We start from the raw sequence: 19394 nt of genomic DNA on the forward strand, positions 1-19394 counted from the left end.
GAGAGAGAGAGAGAGAGAAACGAAAAGCGCTTCTTCCTTATTCTCTGTATAGACTTCAGTATACCTATTTGATTGATGATCGCAACGGATTCGCAAGTCAAGGCGCCATGCGTTATCGGCAATTTTGCAACACAGTCCGATGCTACACTCCGCACGTTCAAACCTGATAGAGCGGGGGGAGGAAAGAGGTGGCCCGGTGGGGACGGATGAATTTTAAACCTTCTGCGCATCTGATGCGCGCCTATCGCGTATATTTTTCTCTACTCGAGTAGTTCAGTAGATTCTGCTGAAATTTTCAGTACCCACAACTTTTTTTTCTCAGTGTATAGGATCGAAGCGCTGCTGCGCCGGTGGCCAGTCTGAACTGGTGCAGTATAATCAGTTATACATGCGCTAAGCTTTCCATACAACGCAAATCATCTTTGTGTTCCGTCGACCGTCGTGCTTAATTCTCCATTGGAAGCTTTCGAGTGCGCAAAAGACGGATTAGTTTTGATCATTCGCAGAGAAAATGGAGGATGAATGGCACATCGTCCAGTTTTCTAAAGAAGAAGAAGTGGGCATAGTTTACGCATCATGGTTAATGAAAAATGCCACTCACTGCTTCTGGCCACCATACAAGTCCAAATCGAAGTTAAAAAAATCCTGTAAAAATGGCGAGCTTCCAGCAGCAAACTGGATCGTTTACCTTGAGCAGAACATTGGCGGAAGCAGGTACTTATTGTCAAATTCAACAATCACCGTAATTATCATGCGTCTAGTCATTGTTCATAACAGCACGAGTTATGAAGCCGTGAGAGGCCACGTGGATAAAACAATAAGCGCTGTCCTCGGCGCCGTTTATGCCACTATATCACTTTTTTACCGGCACTTTTTCCGAACCATTAGGGGCTGCGACACGAGGCGGAAATAATCCGTAATAACAGACTCTCGCGATACTTATTTTCCTTCTTGAGCCTCGCGGCAAACAGCGGTCTGTAAGAAAGTGTGTATATGTTTGGCGCAGATTTCCTTCTTCGTCCCTGTTGTAATATGTGAATGTATACAGTCGTAATACTTAAAACGGTACTCGTCGCGCCATCTATTGGTTTGCGACGATTTCGTGCAGTCAGACAAGCTCACGCGAGAGCAAGCGTGTCGCGCATGCCTCGCGACTATACTCTAAGCGCCTATACTACACTGTACACTCTCGTTCGTAGAGTCAGACTATACCGCGCTGTACTACATACTCCCTCTCTCTCGACTACAAGACTCCGATGTAAGCGGACGCACTGCCGACTGGGCTATATTGCCACTACTATTATCAATATATTAGATTATTAATTAAACTCACAGTGTTATTATTTATCCACACACTCCAACAGTCCCGAGTAAAATTTGCAGCGTTTAATCGCGCGGTATTTGTCATTCGCGAGAGCCGAAAAGCTGAGCGAGAGATCGAAAGGGTCATTTGTTCTTCGAGCTGTTGCTGTGCGAGCAAAAAGAAGAGTATATGGGGGTGGGGGGGGGGGGGGGGGTGAGGTGAAGTACAACGCGGAATTAAGCGAGAAAGAAATTACTAAAACTTTTAGATACAGTATCCCGTTCGATCACGTTATATCGGATAGAGAGACAACGATTCCTTTTCAGACATTCTCTACTTCGGAAACAGTAGATTGCATATCAAGGGAGAGAGATCTTGACCCACAAGCCCAGAAATTTCGGCCGCTGCATATCGCACTAAGGAGTGAATCACTACGGCACGCATCCGAAAGGGCAAGGGACAAACAGGGAGAGACACCAGCTCTAGACACGTGGACCTCTTGGCGCGTCGCAAAGAGCTCGAGAATTCGATAGAAAAGCGAGGGAAATGCGAGCGACGCACCGCCGCGCGGCTGTGACCGGAAAGCGCTCTCTCATTAGCCGAGCTTGATCGTACGCGAACTATCGCATGCCAATAATCGTTTCCTGACCATAGCCACGCGTTATGATATAGTTGCGTGACGTATGGGCTAGATTCCGCGGCCATGTATAGTAGCTCCCGCAGCCAAAACGCAAATACTGCGCAGCAGAGTAGCTGTTACTAAATTATCGCTGCGTCATTGCGTCGCGGTTTCTGGTGGATTTTTATTTATTGTCGATTAATTACGACTTACGGAAATTCTGGCTTCTTCTTGCGGAATTTCGGTGTCAATTTGCCGCTGGAGAGGATGAGAAATAACACCTCGGGATAAGATCGATATTTTATTATTGGTAATTATCAGTCTTATTTGTCTCTCCCGTATATACTTGTTTGACTGATTATAGGCGTTTGCGTGATGGAAAAATACACAACCACAAAATAAAAATACGAAAACTCCGACAGAATAGCTCCGTAATATCTAGTGTATGTGAAAACAAACAAACGAAAAATCCACAACTATTACGCAAGCCCCCGAAGAATGCACCGCGCGCGATTCAGGTGCAGAATTCATTTCAATTTCACGCGCGAGAGAGGTAAAACTGGAAGGCAAAATATTATTGACGGTGCGCACGTAAAGAACTGTCAATCAGCGGACGCGTGTGCATGTCTCGCGCAGCGAACTGTCATGTAAGTATTAGCCCTCGTGCCAAGGTTCAATCATGTTTTTATGGTGCGCGCGGTATGTATAGAAAAAGTAGGTCAACTGAGTGAGCCAAGGGTTACAAGATGTTTGCTGTTGTAGAGCACGCTGTTGTTTACTCTCTGTATTCAGACGTTGTGTTTGTGATGATCCACGCCAGTGCTTGCGTCGAGTATTGGCAGGTGTTCGGCGCCTAAGTATTAGACACATTAATTTTGTCGAGAGGTACACTAGCGGTAGCGCGAAGGTTCTTTGATAACCGCACGATCATGCACAATCACGCACAATAGACAAATTCGCGAGAGTTTGTGAGCACCACGCAGCTCCAAAACACCACTGTTTTAGGCTATGTTTATGTTTACACAAGGCTGGATGTCACCTCTCTCACTCTTTTACTATTAGAGTTGCACATAATTAATATGTTCTGGAGACATTCGCGGTGTGATATAGTATATTGCACTAATTGCTGAAGGTAACCTAATTGTAACCTATTATCATGACATGTCTTGTATTGTTGTACCTAAAAAGATGAGAATCGCACATGACCGAAATTTTAAGAAATTATCGCAAATTGATTTTTGATCATAATTATTTCGCTAAAAGAGAAATTTTTGAAGCGAAATATTATGATCATTAGAAAGTTCTCATTATAGTATATTGTGTACCAAGGGCGTAAAGTGGGCTTTTTTAGGCCGAGTGTGGATTTGGCAGTACGAGTCAAGGCGAGTTAGCCGGAGCCGAAGGCGAGGGCGTTTACGAGCCGCAGACGAGTACTGCAAATTCACGAGGCCAAAAAGCCCACTCAGCCCTTGGTGCACACCATATTTTATGTAACGCGCGGACGTATTTTCGCGTTTTTTCGTACGCGTTAAGAGGGACTGATGTGACTATTTTTTGACCAACCGTGCTCCTGTCTTGTTCAAACATTATATAAAATAAATAAATAATGCAAATTTATCAAAATCAACTTTTTTTTTAAATTACAAAAAAAAATTTTGCGGGCAATAAAGACTTTTTAGCGGGCAATAAAGGCCATTATTGCCCGCTGTTTGAATATGCGGGCAATAAAGGTTTTTATTGCCCGCTAAAATAACTTTTTTGTTTAAATACCTATTAATAGGTACAAAAAACGCGAAAATCGTTCGCGTGTTACATAAAGATTTTTATTGCCCGCTAAAATAACTTTTTTGCCCGCCGGTCAAAAAAGAGCCACTTTAGTCCCTATTAATAGGTACGAAAAACGCGAAAATTGTTCGCGTGTTACATAAAAATCTTTAAGATTCATTACTTAAACATAAACATCTAAGACATATCAGACAAGAAATCATTGGCAATAATAAAACGCATTTAAATAGCAAATTCGAAGTATAATAGGGTCGCGTTGCTCCCCGATGGCACAGTGTATACAAACTTTTACTTGCCATCGAGGCGCTACCGCGCCCCTTGATAAAATTGATTTCAAAACAATTACTGAAATTTGAATTATAACAAACATTACTCACGCAGTAAAATTTGCTAAATTTAAATTAAATTTTGATAAAATTAATATTGAGGAACTTGTATTTATCAGTTTGAAAGAATCGTACCGACGGATGTGGATAACAATGTATTGTATATTTATCAAATCAAAATAGCAAAAAAACTTTATTAAAACGAAAAACAAACATGATATAATGGCTGATAAGTGGTTTTATACGCAAATTTGACACATCTCTTACGAAAATAATCTGCATGTGATCCTGTATACCTAACTGCATGACATGATGCATGAGCTACTGCATGAACGTCTGCATAAAAAACTTTAAACTTTTATGGACGATTATCTGCATAAGATATTGCATCATGAACTGTATATGAATAGACATGTTGCTGTACATGCTATTATGGTGGAATATCTGCACAGATATCGCGAAATTTGTGCATGAGTTACTGCACTGTTCTGTGTATATATGTGTGCATAACATTATGCATAAACTCTTGCTCTTTTTATGTACAGATTTGTAGATAAGATTCTAGATGTAAACATGCACATATCTTTATAGAATGTTGTTTACGAAAATGTAGTATGCAATACTGATCATCATGTTAAGGCTAAGTAAGTAAATTTAAATGCAAGCATACAATACCTGCAATAAATTCTGCTTAAACCTTTGCATGATTTCTTTATGGCTCCTACAGTGGATATATCGCAGTGTCTTTTGTTATTTTTTCTGCAGGATTTTTTCATACTGGGACAGGTCTAAGTCGTTGCCGATGGAATGTCAAAAACGATCGTTACTGCTGGACCAAGACTGGAAAAGCAAGCGACTGCCTATAATAACAAATTAAAAACCGAATATATATTCTTTTAACTTAAACATGCATCCTGCTTAGGAAAATTAATTTTTATATAGAATTCAACGGAGTGACAGAGATACAGCCGGGTTAAAAGGTTACTGCTTGTTGCAGCAATTGTGAGAACAAATTTTAAATACTTAAAGGTTATTAGAAATAAACTTATCTGACGTGGATGATTATGCTCTCAAAAATCCCGATTAAACCGTACACCAGCTTCGTTAAAGATCTTCGTAGCATTTAAAGAGGATGACTCCTGAAAATTTTCAAAGACCAAACAACACTGAAGTTGCATGCATGAATGTATCAACGGTAGAAACGTGAAGGTCACTTCAGTCTTGTTTATACTTGAACATTTTCACGAGCCGTTTTCGGCGGAAGCTACGGAAATGTTCAATGGAGCTGGTGTACGGATTAATCAGGATTTTCGAAAGCATCATCATCGACGTCGGATAAGCTTGTTTTTCTCATTATTCTAAAGTATTCAAAACTTTTTTTTCGTGATTGCTGCGCGTGCAGTAATTTAACCTCTCTCTATATCTGTCACTCCGTTAAATTCTATATTACAGAAATTAGTTTTCTTAAACGGGATGCATGTTTAAGTAAAAAAATATATACTTTGTTCTTAATTTGTTTTTCTAGGTAGTCGCTTGCTCTTTCCAGTCTTTGTACGGCGGTAACGATTGTCTTTGACATTTCATCGGCGTCGACGCAGGCCTGTCCCCTTATGAAGAAATCCTGCAAAAAATATAACAAAAGAAACTGCAACATCCACTGCAGAACCCATACAGAAATCATGCAAAAATTTTAACAGAATTTATTGCAGGTATTGTGTGCTTGTATTCAAATTTAAGTACATAATATGATGATCAGTATTGTATACTACATTTTTGTATACAATATTCCATAAAGCATGATTACACCGAGAATCTCATGTACAAATATGTTTACAGAAGCAGCAAGTTCATACAAAATGTTATGCACACACGTAAGCACAGAACAGTGCAGTAACTCATGCACGGATTTCGCGAATCCTGTGCAGATATTCCACCATAATAGCATGCACAGCAACCTGCATATTCATATACAGTATATGATGCAATATCTTATGCAGATAATCGTCCATAAAAGTTCACAGTTTCTTCTGCAGATGTCCATGCAGTAGCTCATGCATGATGTCATACAGTTATGTATGCAGGATTACATGCAGAATATTTTCGTAAGGTATATAACTCGGTAAATTGTAAGTCTATCGATACCAACAAAGTTACGCAGCTACCTAGATTTAGTTACAAGTAAAAAAGCAGTACACAACAGGTAGTTTACCACTACCGAACCTGGGCTTGGCTCGTAGCAACATATCATGATATAATTTTGATTAAAAAGTAATGAAAATGTTGAAAGTAGCGCCCCCATACGCGACGCGGCGGTGCTCTGTCGAGCTCAGCTCCGTGAGCTCCAACTCCTCTGCTGCGCGAGCTACGTGTGCGAGAGTGCGCCGCGCTCACTTCTTCTCTGTCCGTCTGAGTTAACGGTGCTACGCATACCTATACGACGAAAGATAGTTTTGACCGGAAGTGACTCAACTCTTTATATTAAATAAAGGAAGTGAATAAAGACTATAGTGTTGTTTAGTTCTCCTGGATCTACCTCCACATTCCCAATATTTTATCAGGTTATGGAGCCCCAGCCAGCTTCCACGGCGGAGAACGTGACTGCAGGAGGCGAAGGAGCACAGGAAGCATCGAAAGCTGCTGAGAAAGAAAGTAAGTGGAAAATCGTCTAGTAAGTGAATTAAACGCGAGTGAACGTTTGAAAGAAGTGCGTTAATTCGGGAGTGCGTGTATAACAATTTTAAGAAAGAAAAATCGAATGCGAAATAACTTACGCGAAAGTATTTTGTTTGCACGCGACGATTTTCCTAGAAACAACACAAATAGTTTTTCGGAAGTATAATCGAAAAGATAAAAATCGGAAGTGAACCGTTTTATGAATACTATTTTTGCAACAAAAACTCAAAAGGAACGTTAAATCTAATCGCACGAAACTCTATAAACGAATAAAATCACGTGTAAGTAAAATCATTCTAGCTAGAAAAGATTGAAAGTCGAAAGATTTGATGTGTTAAAATGGCGTAGAAAGAACAAAAAATCACGCGTTAGAAACAAAGTGAAGAAACGCATGCTCTCTTCTCGGAAAGTCAAACGCCGGCCGGGACAGGCTAGAGCGAAAGCGGTAGGCTGCGCGCGCGAGCGAGAGAGAGAGAGAGAGAGAGAGAGAGACAGAACGAAAACAAACGCGCGAGACTAAGCTGTGACATTTTTGAAAGTTAAATTTTGAAAGGAAAGATTAATTTGTGAAAGAGAATTTTAATTTTGAACGGATTGTTGAATTGAAAGTTTAATTAGAACGAAAATTAAAAAGCTGTAAGTAATTCAAATGAAGTACCGAGTTCAGAAAATAATTCCGACACTCTAAATGTAAATTCATTGATTGCAAAATAAATAGATAAGCGCTTTAAAGAACGCGATAATGCTAAAACCTCGTTAGAATCTAGAAACATAAAGTTTCATAGAGATTACAAATTAAATACTCAAACTCGATTTGAATATTTTCTGGACTTCTTTAAATCTGAATTACGCTCTCTTAATTTGTTGCACGTTATAGACGAGAAGGACAGCTGGGGTTCGAATGCGGACGAAAGTGTTTTAAAACAGCAAAAATATGATGTTCGCGAAAGACTAATAGGACGATTAGAATTGAATTATTATTTGAAAGTTTGTGATATTCAGGAACCGAAAGAAATATTGGAAAAGCTTAAAACTTTAAAATTAAGCGAAGCCAATTTAACTACTATGAAATTACGAGAACAATTGTATAGCATTAAATATAATCCGAGTAAAAAAGGGGCCTCTGCCTTCTGGAATCGATTCGAAGACATAGTTAGAATGTATAATGGTTTGCCGGACGTAAAATCCTTGACCGATGACGAAGTCAGAGATTCGTTTTCTAATGTTATTACGAAAGCCTTACCGGATATTAAGAATCTGAATTTCTTAAATATGCACCAACAGAACAAACCTTTATCTTACGAAAGTCTTAAAAATTACATAATACAGAACGAAAGCGAGACTGGAACCACGCAAGCATCTGGAAGTGGGATGACAGCAGCCACCAAATGCTTTAACTGTGACGAGTATGGACATTTGGGACGTAATTGTCCAAGGCAGGGCACGAACCTTAAGATGTGCTACGAATGCAGACAATTCGTGACACATAGAGCTGCACAGTGTCCACTTCGGATGTCCAAGTCGAAAGAGAAAAGGTATGGAAATAAAAATTATAATAATCGAGGTAGTCGTGATAATAGAAGGGGTAAAGACGGTAATTATTATCGCGGTGGTACAAAAAGTCCGAATGAAAGTCAGAACGATTCGAATGCTAAAAGACGTCGATTCAACAATAAAAGAGGAAGGGGAAATCAAAATCGAAATTATCGGGGAGCAAAACAACAGAACGGCAATAATAAACAAGACAAAGATCAACAGCAAAACAAAGGTGTCTTAAATATCATTGGTGAGTACTTTGACATAAATACAGATAATGAAATCAAGTCAGTTTGCAATATCGGAAGAACGAACGTTACTTGCGAGAAAGGAAAAGTATTAGCAAAATTTTTAGCTGACTCCGGTGCAACTGAGCACCTTACAAATTCACTCATTATTTTTAAAACCTTTGACGAAAGAACGGACGAAATTAAATGCGCGAATAATTCGAAAGAAGGGATGTTGAAAACGGAGGGAGTCGGCGATATTGTATGTAGAACGAACAAAAACAAACTGTTAAATTTAAATAATGTTATATAGGCCGAAAATTTATCCGAAAATCTGATTTCATTACGAAAATTTGTTGATCAAGGCTTGAGTGTTTATTTAGACAATCAACGTATTGACATTAATGACTCGAAATCGAACGAATCTTTATTGACTGGTATATATGAAAGACCTTTTTGGATAATAGAGTTCGAAGTAAATAACTCAGGATATTCTAAATGCAAATCCAATGATGTTAGAGCATACGTAGTAACGCGAAGCATGGCAAGGAAACGGAGAAATAGTGTAGAAATTGAAAGTATGAATGAGGAAACGGAAGAATTAGTTGAAAGGGAAAATGAAACTGAAAACGAAAGAGAGAATGAATTCGAAAGTGAAAAAGAGAAAGAAATTGTTAATTCAAACTTAGGAAACTGCTCGGATTTTGATGCCACAGTAAGAGATAGAAATATAGTGCTAATTGATCAAGCCTCAATTGAGGAAGATCCAGACTGCAGCATAGAATTCGAAAGTGCTAAGAGACAAATTAGTAACAAAGCTATGCTGTGGTACACACGAATGGGTCACGCGTCACTTGAATATCTAAAGAAATTACAGACTAAACCTCCCGAAATTAAAGATTTGAAAGAATGCAAGTTCGACAAAAGCATTAGAAACTGTGAACTCGCTCGACCACTATGCTACGGTGTTCTGGCAGAAATTAGGGTCATTACAGAAGCTGATAAATGGTTTTTGGAGAGAGGCACAGGATAAAGAACTGTAAACTTCTGCTCGGATAGCAGGGCAGCTCTCATGGCGCTAGACAGTATCAGTTGTAACACGGCAACATTTCGCCGTCTAAAAACGACGTTCGACGCCGTCGGGGTAGAGCGTCTCAAGGCTACCTGTGTGAATGAGAAAGAGAACGTGTCTAAGTGCGTCGTTTATTTTTTAAGTGAACGACGAGAGAGGAGCTGTGGCTACGACGTACGAAAAGGACAACGCACGTCGCCGACTCGTGAGTGAGAGATGCGAGGAGACGACAAGCAACGTTGGCGCAGCAGCAGCGACCTTTCACCCTGACAGGGCGTTAAAGTCGGCCCCGCGCACCGTAAGACAGCCGATGCAGGTGGCGGAGCCCTTTGTGGGGTCTACCTACGTGAGCGTCTGTTGCAGCAGGATCAGCGTGATGGCAGCTCGCCCGCACGAACGCCAGGAACAAAAACTACAGCGTCTCGCGTACGTAGTGACAGATGCCGCCCGAATCAAGGGCCCTGACGACGGGGCATTGGAAGTCACTACGGGTTTCGCAGTCAAGAGTTATCTTGCTTGTCTGCGGGTAAAAGGCTGTCTGTGTGCTACGAGAATTTGAATTTCGCGGCTATCTACTTCGACATCGTGTCCGCGTTGCTATCTGCGCGCACACGCGACCGCGCCACTCGGCAACGGCGCGTGAACCGATAATGTTGCGAGCAAGTGGGCCGTCGGGCTGCGACGCGTTGACCAATTAGTGCGCGCGCGGTACGGCGGCTAGGGAGAACAGAGTGGCGCAAGGAGCTGCAAGCCGCGAGCACTCGAGCCGACACTGGCCTGCCTCGACTGCTCCCGAGCGGACGAGCCTCAATTTCAACCTCACCCGGTGTTCCAGCTAGAAGGATTTAAGGTTAGTGAGTCGTTTTCCGTTTTCTCCGGTCGTATCCGTAAGTAATATATCCGTAATCCGAGTAAACGGCAGTTCTACGTTCGGTTTCGTGAACGAAAAGGTTATCTCGCGTACGCGTTTTAGTTACCTCCGGATCGCTGTCTTTATCTCTTTGTATTGTGTTCTGTCGAATAAAAAAAAAACGGACTGTTTTTCCATTATGCTATAGTAAAAACAGAGAAAATAAGACTAAGAGGATTGAAATCCACTGATAAGTAGAAGCTGAGATATAAGCATCTGTGAACGAACACATACACATTGTCACACACATACATCTGTTAGTACGGATATTTTACAAAACCACTAGATTTTTACTTTCTTCTCTTCTGGAAACTCTCTACTCAGGGCTTTCAGAATATCCTGCTTAGAGGTAAGCATATTCAGGTCTTTTATGTCAAAGACCACTCCATGCTAAAGCCTCTTGATTGTGGCTTCTTTTACCAGCACAGCTTTAACCGCATTTTGAAGTTTCTGCGTTTTCACTTCTTTAGTGCGTCTTAGCTCCAAAAGAAGATCTCCTGCCACCGTATTGTATATCTTATTTACGCTGTTACCAAGCACCGTTACCAAGCTTTTATTTTCCTCAAAATATCAGCGCACGAATTTCCTTCAGCAGTTTTTATAATTAGTGAATCAGGCCTGGTGAGTCTCTCTCGTGGTTTTCTAGTGCCATTTTTGTTCTTGGCACCAGTGCTTTCATTTATCTCCTTTTTTCTCTTATATTCTTTCTTTTTCTCCTTTCTGGTAATAACCTCCTGCCAGGGTGGGTCTGCCTTTTCTTCCGGAGACACCCATGATTGGATTTTTGATAGATCGCTTTTAATAGACTTATGAATGTTGGATGCGTTTGACACAACATTATCCATAGAGTCCAGCCTGTCTTGGATCTTCTATCATATGCTTTTTCGTTTTCGTTCAGCATCCCGGATTGTATTCCAGATTTCGAGAGCTCCTGCTTTTTCTCCTTGCTCGGTTAAATTTTCCATGCTCGATAATAGTCTTCGTTCTGGTATGTGTCCGATCACCGTCGATCCCCCCGTCTATGGAGGCAGCTGACATGGCTCCAACACATGACTGTAAGCGGTGCCAGGCTGAGAATAACATACCAGAGCGCGCGATACTGCCCTAGCCCACCTCCACTCTCTCGAACCTTCCACCCAGAACAAAGTGCTTGGCTCTCTGGAGAGTTTCTGGCAGACGTCAAGCAATATCACGCACTCGCCTTAGTTGATTGACCGGTACTGGCTATGTGACCGGCAGCGGGAGCCAAAGGTAGTTCAGGTCACTTTGGCTCGCAACCTCAGATTGCCTCCCTACCCAGGATCTTCTTTTGGCAGTATACGGGTCGCACTGCACGGAAAACGCGGCGGCCTGATTTGGTCCACGGAGCATATTTTATTTCTGTTCTTCCCTCCGAGGTATATACCCCAGCGAGCTTTCACCCAGGGGACGTGCCACATACGGGTGTCAGGCTTACCCGCGTGATGTGTGTGTGTGTGTATGATAATACTAAATTAACAGATTCAAAAATGCAAAAAACAATACTTTTTAATCAATTTTTTTTTCTCTCGCTCAAGCTACATGGTCTAAAATATGACTTTCGAAGTGTCACAATCTTGTATCAGAAGTGTGATTACCATATGAACATGCTCAGTAAAAAAAATACTTACCTCCACTGCTGATCAAGATGAGACTCTTTATATTCGGCTGTTATAAAAGAGGAGGATATTTTTTCTCTAATTTCGAATTTACTTTTGCTATTATCTGAATTCGAAAGTTGCTGTTTTGCTTTTCGTGGTCCTCTTTCATGCTGTACCGCTACACAGAAAAATACTTGTATATTTTATATAAATTTCATGTTTAGAAAGTTCTACAAAAACATAAAGTTGAAAGAAAATGGGCAAGTCAATAATGTGTTTTATAGGAAACCTTATTCTTCTGAATCCATCAGAATCGATCACACGCTGAATATTTTTAAGGGCTTCTTTTGACAGAATGATATTCAATTATAATAAAATAAAAACCGCGGGCAATTCAGTGACACGTAGCTTCTTCCAAAATAATACATTGTTCCAGTACATAATTAAAAGAACATTCCGTTATGTTATGGTAAAAATAAATAAGACCTGGTGGATTAAAACAGTCGTGTATAAATGCACTGTGATGGGACTCGTTTTCCCGGAGAAATATGTGCGATAGTCAATAGAATCGCTTTCCTACGATACAGTAGAGAACTCTCTCGAAACCTGCGAAAGCTAATGTTGTATGCAGCAGGCTAGCTACTTTGAGTTTAAAGTGGTCTACGCACCTCCCTAAGAACGTTAAATCATAAGACTAGGTTATATTCAGAATTCGCGAAATTAACGTGATTTTATAAAAAAAAAAGAACAAGCATATCGCTACAAAGCCGTGACGTGCCACGAAGACGAATTTCTCGGAGTGGTGTTTGTAAGTCGCACAGAAGGTGGCGCACGCTGTATCACCCTTGCATGGGTAATGCACACACACACATTTATTCCATCACAATCACTGCGCTCTCATACCTTCTCTCTTTGCATCTGGAACCGACAGGTCTGATCCTTGGCACCAGAAGATCTCGCACACACACTCGCAAAGTATCTCTGTTAGGCACAGCAGTGGATGATTTCGTCTAGCGGAGTTGCGATCTTTTTAATCGAACGGCCAAGGGCTATCTAGCAAGTGCAAACTTGGGGGATGCACTTACGCTCTCAACCGCCAAATTCGCCTAAGCACGCCCAAATCGTATACGTATTTTTGTCGTGCGCTTGATTATCCATCGGTCGGTCGCGGCGCAGCGGTACTTTTACCGCTACGAGTTAGCCCAGTGCTCAACTCGTTACAACCTTCCCCCCATAGAATTGATCCATCACTCCGATATCAATTCTACACTAACCCGCCCGCAACGAACGTTAGCGTCCTGCATCGCATCAGTGGCAAGGATTTTGGGGTGCAGGGTTAATAAAAACACTTCTTTTTCTTCTCCTTCTTCCTCAACTTTTGCACTTTAAAAAGGTATCTCCATGAATTGGTGGTCGTAGTCCAGATAAAACTCTTACTTTCACCAATATTAATGTTTAAATGGCTTATAAGATAGGTTTAATATATATATATATATATATATATATATATATATATATATATATATATATATGGGTATTTTTATTGACAAGGTGAGAAAATTGTATAAAAAAACGTATGTGCATGTCTATGGTGAAAAATGCTTCCCTGAGGAGCTATGAATTAATTAATTTGTGCTGAAAACCTAAAAATTGCCAGAATTGACATCTTTGGCTCCCTACCATTTTGGTAAAAAATTAATTTAAAAAACTGCAAAAATGCAATGGAAACTATTTCTGAAACATATTTACCGTGGGTTGAAGAAGAAAAAATGTTTGATCTTCGATTTAACAGAGAACCACCTATATATATATATATATATATATATATATATATATATATATATATATATATATATATATATATATATACATATATATATATATATATATATATGTGTGTGTGTGTGTGTGTGTGTGTGTGTGTGTGTCTAAGAATGGCTTCAACATTATTTACAGTTTATGAATAATAATTTTCAGAATTTCTATGAATTATTTATCGATTAATTTCCGATTCACTCATTAGGAGTACTTTAGTAAATAAATATTATTCTGGTCACTTTCTGTTCATTTTCAGTACATTTCCGGTTTACTTTCAGTTTACTTCCGGTCGACTTCAACCCCTAGGATAGGTAGTTTTGGAAATGAAGTAAACTTATAGCAGGAAACTACCAGACACATTTTAATATAATAGAGGATTATTAGAACAACTTTGCCTTGTTAATCCAAAAAGAACGACCAAACATCTAAATGACAAATTTAAACGTAGTTTGCACAATTTTTTTAAAGATATCTGTTTGTAAATGAGAAATAACGACTGCTCTATGTATTCACGCATATCACAAGACGTAATCTGCAGATTTGGCCTGGATGAAAGGGATGCTGCGAATAATCATCTGTATACTTTTATTTATTTTTAGTACATTAGAATTTAACCGTGAAAATATCACTTTATTTTTTAATGTCGAATCATTAGGATCAATTTTATGTCCAAAAATTTCTGTCATTAAATCATTTTCGCAAATATATTGATTTAGTATTTCTCTTATATTATTTTGTAATTCATACTTAGTCATATTTTTGTTTTCACCTATGGCAAGTAACCAATTTTTAAATTTATTATATGGATTTTATAATCGTAGATTCTCACTTTATGATACTCTTGAAAATTTTGACCATAAAAAACTCCTTTTTACACATGTTTCGAGGATTTTCGTTCTTTTCTATGCCGCACTATAGGCAGGGTTTGTCTAAAGTAACCAGATATTACAATAACTTTCCCTGCAAAAGGTAGGTCATTTTTACATTTGTGAATTGCTTCAAAAGCATGTTAAGAAACCATTGAAGTAGTAAGAAGGGCCATATAGCGAGACCGGCGTTATTGATTTTCCCCCTCTCCTCGGCTTTGGGGTCTAGGCCGGTATAGCGTATATCCCCCTCTGTCTCGTTATCTCCCTCTCGGCCTGGGGGCCTGTTATGGTGTTGGTCATCATTGATTATTTCGAGGGGGACTAATAAGACGTACCTTTTGCCAAGTGGACATAGAATACTTTCTAGATTTTGTATTTTTGTGTCCTTTTGAAAGCACGCCCATCAAATCTCGTTTTAGTCGGCTTCACTCGTTTCTCGCATCTCTTTTTTAAGAAGGGTTGTTGTGGAATGAATAAAGGAAAGGTGTGATCGTAAATAATAATAAAATGTATTTTTTAAAGAAAAAATTTGTTAAAAATTTTATTTATAAAAAAAAACATTATATGCGCAAGACGTTATTTAACATAATTCCGTACATTATTTGGTATTAACTGTAAACCGTATTTTTATTTTTGTTAAAAAAACTTAAAAAATAATTTACATTTAATTGCTATATGTAATACGTTGTAGATTTAGATAATAATTTTGTTAATTATTCTATGCCTTCTTTTGGTGGATAGACAAAACGCCTATCTGCCAAATTTTTTACCTCAACGGGCGTAAAGATTTTTTTCAGATCTTCACGTGTGATTAGCCCGTCGAATACGTTGTCGCTGAACGGCACCGACGACAGCCTACTGGTCACGGTTGTCTTCCAGCCATCGCTCTCGTAGCGTGCTGATTTGCGCCGCCATGCCACATGCATAACGTTTTCCTGCGCCGCTTTCCGAAACCACGAGCCAGAATATCTTGCGCAGCTGTAACATAAAACAAATATTTTTTATTAGATTATGTATAAAAAAAAAAATATTAAAAAAGTTATGCTTACTATGTGGTACAGCATACTTGTAGCACACAGAGGTCGTGCAACAATCTGTACGCCTCTATTCTCGTCACATGTGGTAGGTTTTTTTTATCAATACATCCGTCTGTTACGATGCGCATGCTATTGATAAATCTTGATGACGAAAGCGTCATCATGGGTGGAGTGCAGATAGCAGCATTTTCATCTAATATTTTTCGCGCTAAGGCGAACATAAACATGTGACCTTTTCTTAAGCACGAGTCCGTTACTGCGGTGTTAATACACGCTACACTCCTGTTGATTGTCCGCTGGAACGTTTGCACAAGTTCTAGTTTCTTGAAGGGCTCCAAGAATTCTAAACTGGACGTGTAAAACACTTGTGTGCGATGGACACGGTCGGCGCGGTATGTTTAATCTGCGACCGTAGATAGTCGCTCGTGATGGCGGAGCATTTTCTTGTGTACCCGCAGAATATCAGTGCGCTGATTATGCATCAAACCTTCATCTATACGCAGAATATCTTGAAATATATGCACTCTTGGGGCTGCTCCTGCTGTTGTTGCTTCGGCTGCTGTTGTTGCTCCTGCTGTTGCGTCTGCTGCTGCTGTTGCTCCTGCTGTTGCGCCTGCTGCTGCTGCTGCTCTGCTTCACAATCAGTCGGTGGAATCAGGGCGAGTATTTCGGCAGTCATGAGGCCAAACATTTCTTCGTCATACGCTACGAGATCGACGTCAGCACTATCACTGTTTACTTCGTTGATGACGGTACTGGCAGGTATCGCGGGCACGGATTCACGACACTCGTTAGCAGGTGACGATATATCCATGGGCTCACCCTCGGCTGGCACTTGGAATAATTCTTGGAACAAATTATCGCCAATTTGCTCAGACCATACATTAGACACTGTACTAGTGGAATCATTGCCGAACGCTGAATTGTCGCTGTCGGCCACTTCACTCGCGTTGTTACTCGGAGAATTTTTCACTTCTTCGCACTGATCGCCTATCGCTTCGGTCAACACCCGTATCATATCCGGGTCGAAATACGCAGCACATATTTCACGCTCTGGCACATCACTAGTCGTAATAGTCGAAGCAGGCACTGTTGCAGTCCTGGACTGAAATTCGTGCAGAATGGTGTCCAACTCTTCCGGGTCGTACTGTGCGTCCATCATATCGCACACTTGATCGATTAAACTGTTGTCGAAAGAGGCCATTTCTACTTTTTTTCTAAGCTTTGAACGCGGAACTACGTGTCGAACTATACGGTTTGGAGAAAAGTTTTTGACTGAATTTCGTCCTTTAAGACGCCGTAGCAGAATAACTTTTTATCTCCGATAAGCTGTGAGCTTTGGAAAAAAAACGGTGGGTCTAAATAATATTATCGTTATCCTGGCGAAGGGACATCTGTATATTTTTGTATACTCAAGGTGTGTGGCTGTTGAGGTAGTAATATGCTATTTAAGTCCACGCTAGGATGTTCGTGTTTTCCGAAACATCTTTCACGGACTGTATACAAATGCCTTAACGAATGATTATCTATAGGGACCGGCATATGTACGTTACAACCGCATATCGATGGCGGACGACGTCCGCCGTGTATGAGTATACAAGAGGGTTGTGGCGCAATGGCGCTGGCATTGCAGCTAAATGAGTTCTGTATACGCGTGGCGATTTCGGCGGGGGTGTTACAGAAATCCGTTTTTATTTTAACCGTTTTCCCTATTAGACATAAAAGGCGAAGCACAACGAGAAGTGTGTGTCACTTTTCATGAGTGTTGTGCACGGAAAAGACCTCTTTCATTTACCGTTCATAATGGAAAACTCTACTGAAAATAAGTTTCGCGGTATTATTATACGTGTAGTGGATTTGTTGCGATTAAGCGCAAATCATATTGCTATCTAAAGAGTGTGCGACTTTGAGTGGCGTCGTCGCTTGAGGCGCACGTGTTGCGTACATCTGTAAGAATGTGATCTACATCAGATGGTTCCTTTGCAGTGTTTAATGACTGAATACAACGAATATGTTGGTAAGTACTCAACTTTGTAATATTATTTTTTTAAATTAACGCATTTCTTATAAAATATGTTTTACAGCGCGCGAAAATCTTAAGGGAAACGCGCGATGACGACGATCATGGCGATGAAGAAGATTTATACCGTTTTGTCCTTGAGTGATGACAGCGACGGCGGCACTATACGTCACTGGGTACCATTGCGATCTGAAAAACGTAGATTGTCTTACGATTTGGACGATGACGACGGTGACCATGACGGTGCTGGTACGAGTGTACCGCGATCACGCCAAAGTGTATCGGGTCCATCAGCGCTTGTGTCATATACCGACGAGGATACAGCTACAAGTGCGTGTGCAACCTCTGTTCCCGTGACAGAGCGTTTAATCGACGGTCATCAAGTCGAAATTTTACAGGAGCAGCAGCGGCAGCCTCTACAAACAATGCTCAGCGCACAGCAATACAAAACTTTTACTCCCGGCCCGTCCCAGAGGCCGAGCGTTCTAATCACCAGATCGTCGATCGCGCCCGAATGACGTATCATCGGTACGATGAAAGAGATGCTTTTGACAATAGTCAAGCTACGTACGTGGAGGAGCCGCTTGGGACTGGACGAAAGAAAAGTTTTGGCATAAATGTGCTGGGTCAACGGTCTTTAATTTCCATCATTCGAAACTCTGATAATTTGTGCTTGCCGCGAGCATTAGTTGTCGGTGAGGCTTTTGTTAACTTAAAAGAAGACGCGACTGACACGACGAAAAAAGCATGGACTGTAATACGTGACAGTCGTCGCGCCTTACAAAAGGAACGCGCGTTAGAGTTAACTGCTGCAGCTGGCGTTACAATACCGCCGGCTGGGTGTGGGTTTCGCGAAATGCAAAAATTTCAATACTATTATGCGCGAAAGAATATAGCGATAGTAGTGTACGATAGTCAAACTTTTGGTTCTGGGGAGGCTCCTTTTTTCGACGGTCTTTTTTGACGAGGTGAAATTGAGAAACCAAGAGATCGCCTCCTACGTGAAAAATCATCCTCTAATGAGTCGAATAACTTTAAATCCGCGAGATGCATTTTTTGGAGGGCGAACAGAAAACATCATGCCTTTTACAAAGTCAAAGACGGCGAGAAAATCAAATATACAGACATTTGTTCACTGTATCCGTACATCTGTAAGCGTGGAAAATTCCGAATCAGTCATCCGCGTATTTTCGTAGGTAAAGAGTGTCGCGAATTGATTGACGATGCTTACAACAATCTTGACGGTGTCGAGGGCTTGGTCAAGTGCAGAGTTTTACCGCCGCGAAATTTGTATATGCCGCTGCTGCCTGTTAAAATGCACGGTCGCCTCCTCTTTGCGCTATGTCGCCCTTGTTGCGCCGCGGCGCGCACCGAAGATTGTCATCACGATCAAATAGCGGATCGTGAGTTTACCGGTACTTGGGTGGCGGACGAGCTGCGCAAAGCCGTTGAGCTCGGTTATCGCATAAGCGAGATATACATCATTTGGCAGTACGACACGACGCGCTTCGATGGTACGAAAGGTGGGCTCTTTGCGCAGTACGTAAATCTATTCTTGAAGATAAAACAAGAAGCCTCCG

At 40.8% G+C, this 19394-nt stretch overlaps 1 protein-coding gene across 6 annotated transcripts in view; it reads right to left on the reverse strand.

The window, feature by feature from the left end:
- LOC103317603 (nuclear receptor subfamily 2 group E member 1) overlaps positions 1-19394 on the reverse strand; it is a 628264-nt gene that overhangs the window by 321253 nt on the left and 287617 nt on the right. For 5 of the 6 annotated variants that reach the window (XM_031928793.1, XM_031928795.1, XM_031928792.1 and 2 more), the window contains one exon: positions 12101-12263. In XM_031928793.1, the coding sequence (XP_031784653.1) occupies positions 12101-12263 (163 nt within the window). The remainder of the gene's footprint in view (positions 1-12100; positions 12264-19394) is intronic. The other variant, XM_031928791.1, reaches the window with a different exon arrangement.

The sequence above is a fragment of the Nasonia vitripennis genome, chromosome 4, assembly GCF_009193385.2.
Source record: "Nasonia vitripennis strain AsymCx chromosome 4, Nvit_psr_1.1, whole genome shotgun sequence".
NCBI classification, from domain to species: domain Eukaryota; kingdom Metazoa; phylum Arthropoda; class Insecta; order Hymenoptera; family Pteromalidae; genus Nasonia; species Nasonia vitripennis.